At 43.7% G+C, this 9,191-nt stretch overlaps 2 protein-coding genes across 2 annotated transcripts in view; both read right to left on the minus strand.

Annotated features, from left to right (window-relative positions):
- The window catches only part of LOC108803435 (cathelicidin-2-like), a 20,654-nt gene extending 20,058 nt beyond the window's left edge, over positions 1-596 (minus strand). Inside the window, exon 1 of the mRNA XM_018575275.1 lies at positions 402-596. Coding sequence (XP_018430777.1) covers positions 402-575 — 174 coding nt within the window. The 5' untranslated portion in view covers positions 576-596. The remainder of the gene's footprint in view (positions 1-401) is intronic.
- Positions 597-5,305: 4,709 nt separating this feature from the next.
- LOC108803432 (cathelicidin-related peptide Na_CRAMP-like) lies at positions 5,306-8,948 on the minus strand. The gene is made up of 4 exons (XM_018575274.1): positions 8,730-8,948; positions 7,863-7,961; positions 6,904-6,978; positions 5,306-5,443 (listed from the first exon to the last, which is right to left on the minus strand). Exons 1-4 carry the CDS (start codon positions 8,901-8,903, stop codon positions 5,306-5,308), a joined length of 486 nt encoding a protein of 161 aa, XP_018430776.1. The 5' UTR covers positions 8,904-8,948.
- Between the last annotated feature and the right edge of the window lie 243 nt (positions 8,949-9,191).

A 9,191-nucleotide genomic window follows, 5' to 3' on the forward strand; every position in this document is an offset into this window, starting at 1 on the left:
CCTGGCTGAGTTGCTGTTGTTCCCAGTTGCTTCCACTTTTTTATAATCCCAGTAACAGGTGACCGCGGAATATTTAGTAGCCAGGAAATGTCACGGAACACCTGAATCCAATTATTTGGAGGGGGAGGGGCCCAATACTTTTGGCAATATAGTGTATTTGGTAAATGAATACAAAAATGTAACATTGTATGATTTGTAGCGGACATGTTTTTTGTATTTTTTTAAGGAAAAGAATATTAAATATTCCAAATAATAAGATTCCTTCTCTGTACTATACACAGTATTCTACTATACAGATCAGCTGTGACATTGTTGTGAAATGTTTCTCAACCTTCTAAACTTTCATGTGAAAATGTAATTTCCTTTTGTTTGCATTTCAGTATAAAACATCCATACTGTACCTCCAGGGGGGCGGCCGGGAGATCAGACAGGAATTTAAAGAAGAACTCTCCATCTTCCCTCTGGTTGTAGAGATCCAAGGCCTCTCTGATCCATTCTTCCCGATCCGGAGACTGAGAGCGAGCCGCCTGCAATGTGAGAGCGGAGATCCATAGCGCACACTGCCAGACCTTCATCTTGTGGCTTCTAGTGGGACGGTTCTGGATGTGTCTTGTGGCTTCTTCCTATTACATCTGCTTAATGCCGTCTTCTTGTGATGCCTCTGTAGTTATATTTCCACATCTCCAGTTGTGGGTGGAAGATTGCAGCCACCTTCCAGAACAGAGACATTGTGTAACTTGTTTGTTTATAACCAGTAAACCAAACAATGAGAAGATGGAGGGGACGGCATTGGCGTTCCTTAACTACAAAGAATGTAACAAAAAATGCAAACTAGAAATCCGGGCAGCTAAAACTGAGTGCGAAAAGCATATCGCTGCAGATAGTAAAAAGAACCCCAAAAAATTTTACCAATATATTAACAGTAAAAAGGTGAGAAAGGAGCAGATAGGCCCAATAAAGGATGAAAGCGGGAAGCTAGTCACAAACAACTATGTAACTATGTATCTATGTAACTATGTCTAATGTATCTCTGCAATACATGCACGTGACTACAGATCCCCTCCACTCTTTTCTGTAACACCTCCCAACCCCTCAACCCTATAACATAAGCTGGTGATAAAGAAGAATAATTGTTATGAGATCTACTAATGACTAAAGTGACACTAAACTCCGGAGTTCAATCTTACAAATACATTCAAGTCCCTGAACTCTGAACAACAATGTATCTTATTTGTGATATCACTCTATCACTCTAGGCTGTAGGTTCTCCAATCATCTCTGAATTGGTTTATGCAATTTAGTTGCGCTAGGAGAGAGAAAAAGCCGGTCACCAGTAGTGATGAGCCGAACACCCCCATGTTCGGTTCTAACTCGAACTTAGAACTCAATGCAAGATTTAATAGTGATCTTATAAGGCTAATATGTTGCGCTTAGTGTTGGTTTCCTCATATATATCTAAAACTCTGTGGAGTTATGTGATATCACTGTGATGAATACATGAATAAATGAATAATTAATGTGAATGTTATAAAACCGATGTGGATGAATACAAAATAAAATTAGTTTAGAAATACAAATTATATTTGTGGTGGTGATATTTTTATCTGTACTTGTCAAATTAAATAAATCAATTTTAAACCTTAATTTCTAGTTTCTGTGATTTCTCAACACTGTGAGTGCTTCAAAAGTACGTGTGGCTAAATTCAGTACACCACAGTCGCCTAGATTTAATGTGTCTTTACATAGTGGGTATAGATTATATATATATATGTGCAAAATGACAATGTGTCCTTCTTATGTATCAGTGCAAGTGCATTTATCCACCAATTGTGGTAGCTGCAATGAAACATCAAATCGAAATATTAGTGCAAAAAATAAGTGTTAACGTGAAATAATCCGTTTGTGTATTTATAGTAAAAGCCGACTTTTTATTCTATGAGGGGCCTGCCGGTCTTATGATAAACTCTCCTACAGAGGACTGGAAAAACAGCAAAATGGAATGCTAATGTTGTTTCCTTATTACCTCTTTAGTGGTTCAATCTCTCATACCAATTCCTTAATTTCAGACGTTATTTTCTCTCATCAGATTGTATAGAGAGAAACCAAACGCATTCAATAGAATCAGAACTAAAATAAATTCTATTGAATGCGTTTGGTTTCTCTCTATACAATCTGATGAGAGAAAATAACGTCTGAAATGAAGGAAACATGTTCCCATTTTGTGTTGTAAATTAGTTGTTTTATGTGGATAATTAATGACAGTATACGAGGCATTAGTGTACAGAAGTCATGTTCTTAGAAGAGAGCCCACAGAACGGAACAGGAAACGCATCACAGGATACAAGTGCCACAGAGATGAATCATAGAGTTACATATAAACTAAACATAACACTCATAACATCTCCCTCTTTTAATATTAATAAATAATCATTTTGAAATTTGGATGAATCCTTGTAATAACACATTTATAGGTTAAAGGAGAACTATGAGGGGGGGGGTGCTTTTCACTCAGCTCATAGTTCTAGCCGACCTGTGACAATGAGACTCACAGGTCGGCTCAGTAGATCAGGAAGTGAGCGAACACATACCGGCTTTCGCTCACTTCTCGATCCTGTCACGGCTCTCTGCCGTGACAGGGGAGGGGCTGGATTCCCCCCGCTCCGATCCGCCAGCGCTGACTGGCGGAACGGACGGGGGAGGGGGCGGGTACAGCTGGCTCTGCCTCTACATAGGCAGAGCCAGCTGTCACTCACGCAGCTGGGCGGATCCAGACATAATTGTCGGGATCCGCTTCAGCTGCGGCGTCTCAGTATACGGCGAGCTACTGCTCGCGGTATGCTGAGTCTAGGGTGACGGGAGGACGCTAGTTTGTGTCCTCCCGTTACCCTAAGGAGAACTATGGGGAAAAGCCTGAACCCCATAGTTCTCCTTTAAGTCTTTTGGGTGGTTGTGAATGTCTACCACTGCGGGTGAAGACTGGCCCTCGTTGTATAAAGAGTTTCTTAGCCCTCTCGGAGGTTCCTGGGCTCTTCTCACCACTGACTGCTCTGCTCTTCACTCCCGTCCGATATACCTGCCTGCTCTGGACTGTCATTAATATTAGTCTGTGGCATCACCTCTGTACATTCCCTACTGCCAATGGGTGAGTTTGCCTTTGCATTACCAGGCGAGTCTGGCCTGTCAACTAGATAATGTGAATCAGGCTTTTCAGGCACACTCAGATCCACACTAAAGCGACGATAGAGAAATATGTCAATGTCTACAAGATATTAGCGTGGTGCAACCTTTCGTAGACAAGTAGAACAGTAGAAAGGCATCATGGCACACTCACAAACCAGCATGTAAAACAACTTGTCTCACCACTAAGGACAATGACAGAGGTTTGGATACACGTCTTCTGCAAAGGATGTGTAAGCCGCACTGCCGCACCAAGGCACCTCTTATAGTGCGGTCCTAACTCTAAACTATGAGAGTCTCCATCTTGGAGCACATGGGGCAGAAGATATCAAATTGGGTGCAGGCCTGTCAGGAGGACGCCCCACCTCCTTAAAGGTACAGAAACACACAAGGGATCCCGCACATCCCATTGGCAGCTGAGAAACCCCATGCGTCGCTGCACCAAATCGGTAAAGCAAAACAAACGACAAACGCACTCAACAATTTGTTACCAGTTATACAGTAAGGTGCACACGAAATGGGCTTTGAACAGTAGAACAGTAGAAAGGCATCATGGCACACTCACAAACCAGCATGTAAAACAACTTGTCTCACCACTAAGGACAATGACAGAGGTTTGGATACACGTCTTCTGCAAAGGATGTGTAAGCCGCACTGCCGCGCCAAGGCACCTCTTATAGTGCGGTCCTAACTCTAAACTATGAGAGTCTCCATCTTGGAGCACATGGGGGCAGAAGATATCAAATTGGGTGCAGGCCTGTCAGGAGGACGCCCCACCTCCTTAAAGGTACAGAAACACACAAGGGATCCCGCACATCCCATTGGCAGCTGAGAAACCCCATGCGTCGCTGCACCAAATCGGTAAAGCAAAACAAACGACAAACGCACTCAACAATTTGTTACCAGTTATACAGTAAGGTGCACACGAAATGGGCTTTGACAAGTAGAACAGTAGAAAGGCATCATGGCACACTCACAAACCAGCATGTAAAACAACTTGTCTCACCACTAAGGACAATGACAGAGGTTTGGATACACGTCTTCTGCAAAGGATGTGTAAGCCGCACTGCCGCGCCAAGGCACCTCTTATAGTGCGGTCCTAACTCTAAACTATGAGAGTCTCCATCTTGGAGCACATGGGGGCAGAAGATATCAAATTGGGTGCAGGCCTGTCAGGAGGACGCCCCACCTCCTTAAAGGTACAGAAACACACAAGGGATCCCGCACATCCCATTGGCAGCTGAGGAACCCCATGCGTCGCTGCACCAAATCGGTAAAGCAAAACAAACGACAAACGCACTCAACAATTTGTACTTGTCTACTTTCGTAGACAAGTACACATTCGCCAACGACTTGTTCAATCTCCAGTCAGCGGTTTCATACGGATTCGTTCCCCGACATTCAATTCAGGCAAATCTCTTGCAGATGTGTCATATTGTGCCTTGAACACTTGCCTCTTAAGGTACCCCTTGTATCACAGATGTTTCAAGTAACTTGTTGGCTACAGGTAAGGAGGTATTTAATCTTCGTGACATCACTCTACTGTCATGGATACCGTCCAGGTGACCCCACACCTGCGCAGGTACCCACACAGGCAGACCAAACACGTGTGACCACACGGACCAGGCAAGTATGTTATATATGTATAGGTTGTTTAATATACACCGCAGACAAACAGCCACAACCAACAACAGGGCTCACAGGTAACAAGGTTCAAACAGGGTTCAGGACTCACAGGTAACGAGGATCAAACAGGGTTCAGGACTCACAGGTAACGAGGATCAAACAGGGTTCAGGAATCACAGGTAACAAGGTTCAAACAGGTTTCAAGACTCACAGGAAAAAATCAGGGTACAAGGTTCAGGACTGGTATCAGGACTCACAGGAAACAATACTGAGCCATCATCCTGACTGCAGGGAGGGTTTAAATACCCTCCCAGGAAGCACCAGGTGATGGCTAAGTACTGGCAGCTGGGGAACACCCGCAGGTGAGCACTGGAGCTGAAGGTCCCAACCCCACCCAGTGGTGGTCTGGTACCTAGCAGTTCCTGGATGCCTAGAGAATCCTACAGGTGAGCCCAGGAACTGCAGGGCTTAGCTCCAGTGCCACCTGGAGGCGCTCTGGATCCTAACAGCTACTATCCATGCCCACAGTTGGAGTGTTCCTCCATTGTAAGATGGCCTTCCACTGGTCTTTACCATCACTTTGTGCTTTCTTGCATACATTTTTAACGATCTTTACTGCGGATTCAGCTTTGCCGTTAGCCTGTGGATGATGTGGTGAGGAAGTTACATGCTTAAACTCCCATTCAAAGGCAAATTTTCTGAATTGTAAGCTTGAGAACTGAGGGCCATTATCAGAAATCACTTTATCTGGTTGGCCATGACGTGCAAACTGTGCCTTGCACCTCTTAACTGTAGTTTCTGTGGATAAGTCAGGAAGGAGTTCAATTGGGGAACCATGGGGAACAGACGTAGCCCCCCTCCAGAAGGAGGGACAGTGTCAGCACCAATTCAGAGATGATTGGAGGATTTAAAAACATGCAGCGATGCCTGTTTACATTCATATATCTGGCGGATCGCTTGTATAAGGTGTCAGTGTGTGCGCCTTCCGCCCCTCCCGCTGTTCCCGGCCTCCGCTTTGCCCGGTGGGTCAGAGCCAGCAGTCATGCTAAAAGGGTGATCACTCTTAAAGGGGGGATGTGTAAAACATTTTGCCTAAGAACAACCAGACCCTCCCCACTGACGCATTTCACCTGGAAAGGGCTTTGCTGTACCGATGAAATGCATCAGTTTGAGCAGGGTCTGGGTGGATCTTCTGTGTTTTATTGAACGCTGATGCCGTCGGAGTGTGGCCGCTCCCTCTGGTTGACCATATCCCAGATGTCAATAACAAAACAGTTCAGAGGCCAAAGCTTTCATTTTATTTGCGTCATGTGATACAATGTACAGAACTTTTCAGCTGAATTGTAGCGAAACATAAAGCATCGTATCTGACAAAGGAGCTACAAGAAAGTTTCAGGTGGAATGCCCCTTCAAGCGTGCGTTACTGCTGAGCGACATGCGATGATCAGAGATCGACGCCTTAGACGTAGCTGAATGATCCACGTTTCATAAGCAGCCTACAGCGATCATCTTTGCATTCCTTCTTACCCCTGGCTCGTTTGGTGTGAAAATTCTGAAAGAAATATGGAAGGGATCACACGCTGGTTTTATTTATATGAAATCTATGCAAGATTCACCCCAAAAAAAATGCAATAAGCTATAGCGGGATCGAGTGATAAATAATATAATGAACTATCCTGTATGATAATAATGATAATGAACTAAAAATATTCTGAAACTGCTCAGAGCTGCAAAGAGCTGTTATAGCGGCAAAGGGCGGAGCCAACCCAATACTGAACCCTACAAAATACGACCGGGATGCTATTAAAGTTCATGTGCGTATAAAGATCGGCGTCCCAATACTTTTGGTAATATAGTGTATATTAGCTGTATGCAGTGAGGTGCAGTGAGGTGCAGAGGAGGCGGCGGAGCCACACGGGAGTGCTACATGGTTGAATTTTTCTGCATGTCAGGGACTGTTGGGACCATGTGGAGGACATTTTATATGCATACTCCCTTCCCCACGCTTAAAGGGGACCTGTCTGTTTCATAAGAAATGACAGAGAAGATATGACATCGTAACATAAGATATGAATAATCCTGACTGGTGGTCGGTGTTACCTTGGTCAGGCCGACACATTTCAGAGTCTTCATGGTCTCCCCCTCAGCCGGGTACAATCCACAGACCTTCACCTCCTGGAAAATCAAATGCAAATATTCCATCTTAAAGGAAAGCTAACATGAGAGAAATACAGTGGCCTTCCGGTTCTTTCTAAGTTGCTAATGTGGAAATTACAGGCGATTGTGAAGTCAGAATTTATATGGGTTCCTCCTCCCAAAATCCATTACCAGACCCTTAGCCGAGCTTTCAGCCTGAGAGGCCAGGAAAGGAAGCGTGGGGTTAGCCAAGTGTGCAGTCCTTCCTCTCCTGTATCCTACCAAGCCACATGCCCTCAACATGGGGGCACCCCCTGGCAAAACACTGTGTACCCTTGTTGAGGGGGACAAAGTCCTCTTCCCCACAGCCCTGGCCTGGTGGTTGTGGGGGACCTCTGTATAAGAAATCTGGAAGCCCCCTTTAAGAATAAAGGGGGCTCCCAGATTCCACCCCAATGGCTCAATATTTGGAATAAATCTGGTCTATAAATGGCGGTTCTGGGTGGACAGTTGGATAAATGGCTCTATATTTAGGATGTATCTGGTCTATAAATGGCGGCTCTGGATGGACAGTTGGATAAATGGCTCTATATTTAGGATGTATCTGGTCTATAAATGGCGGCTCTGGATGGACAGTTGGATAAATGGCTCTATATTTAGGATGTATCTGGTCTATAAATGGCGGCTCTGGATGGACAGTTGGATAAATGGCTCTATATTTAGGATGTATCTGGTCTATAAATGGCGGCTCTGGATGGGCAGTTGGATAAATGGCTCTATATTTAGGATGTATCCGGTCTATACACTGACAGTTTTCAGTGACACCAACAATGAAACTCTTCCCTACTGTATTAAAAACAAACCAAACATAAGTAGTGGCCGGAGATATCCTATAAAATGTCTACGTTGGTGTATGTCCTCACCCCGTCCTTCTTGTAGTCACATTCCTCCAAGTTGATATCTTCAGATTTCAGGCATTCCGTCTCCTTTATTAAGAACGCGATTGTCGGATTGTTTTCCTCCTATATGGATAAGATAATATATTCTGATCTATAATAATATACAATATGTCCAGCGATCTTCTCTACGTCACTAACAAGCTGTAAACCATTGTGTATCATATGACATGGAAACACAATTCTGTCATAGTTACATGTGATATACAGGTGAAACTCGAATAATTAGAATATCGTGCAAAAGTAATTGCAGTAAGTGCTGCAAAAGGGGCCCAAACCAAGTACTGAGTACATATGCATGCTTGTTCTTTTCAGAGGTCCGATATTGTTCTATGTACAATCCTTGTTTTATAGATTGCATGTAATAATCTACTTTTTTGAGGTTGTGGATTTGGGGTTCTTGGGGTTTTCATGAGCTGTAAGCCATAATCATCACAATGATGACAAATCACGGCTTGAACTATCTTGCTTTGCATGTAATGAGTCTCATATATTAGTTTCACCTTTTAAGTTGCATTAGTGAAATAAATTAACTTTGCACGATATTCTAATTATTCGAGTTTCACCTGTATATTTGGTAAATGAATAGAAAAATGTAACATTGTATGATTTGTAGCGGACATAAATAGTTTTTTTAAGGAAAAGAATATTAAATATTCCAAATAATAAGATTCCTTCTCTGTATTATACACAGTATTCTACTATACAGATCAGCTGTGACATTGCCGGGAAATGTTTCTCAACCTTCTAAACTTTCATGTGAAAATGTCATTTCCTTTTATTTGCATTTATTTCCTACAAAGAGTTTTTCAGTATAAAACATCCATACTGTACCTCCAGGGGGGCGGCCGGGAGATCAGACAGGAATTTAAAGAAGAACTCTCCATCTTCCCTCTGGTTGTAGAGGTCCAAGGCCTCTTTGATCCATTCTTCCCGATCCGGAGACTGAGAGCGAGCCGCCTGCAATGTGAGAGCGGAGATCCATAGCGCACACTGCCAGACCTTCATCTTGTGGCTTCTAGTGGGACGGTTCTGGATGTGTCTTGTCTTGTGGCTTCTAGTGGGACGGTTCTGGATGTGTCTTGTCTTGTGGCTTCTTCCTATTACATCTGCTTCATGCCGTCTTCTTCTGATGCTTCTGTAGTTATATTTCCACATCTCCAGTTGCGGGTGGAAGATTGCAGCCACCTTCCAGAACGGAGAATTTCACATACATTGTGCAACTTGTTTCAGTAAACCGAAAAATGAGAAGATGTCTAATGTATCTCTGCAATACATGCACGTGACTACAGATCC

This window comes from Nanorana parkeri, unplaced genomic scaffold (assembly GCF_000935625.1).
Source record: "Nanorana parkeri isolate BGI_ZX_2015 unplaced genomic scaffold, ASM93562v1 scaffold3726, whole genome shotgun sequence".
NCBI classification, from domain to species: Eukaryota; Metazoa; Chordata; class Amphibia; order Anura; family Dicroglossidae; genus Nanorana; species Nanorana parkeri.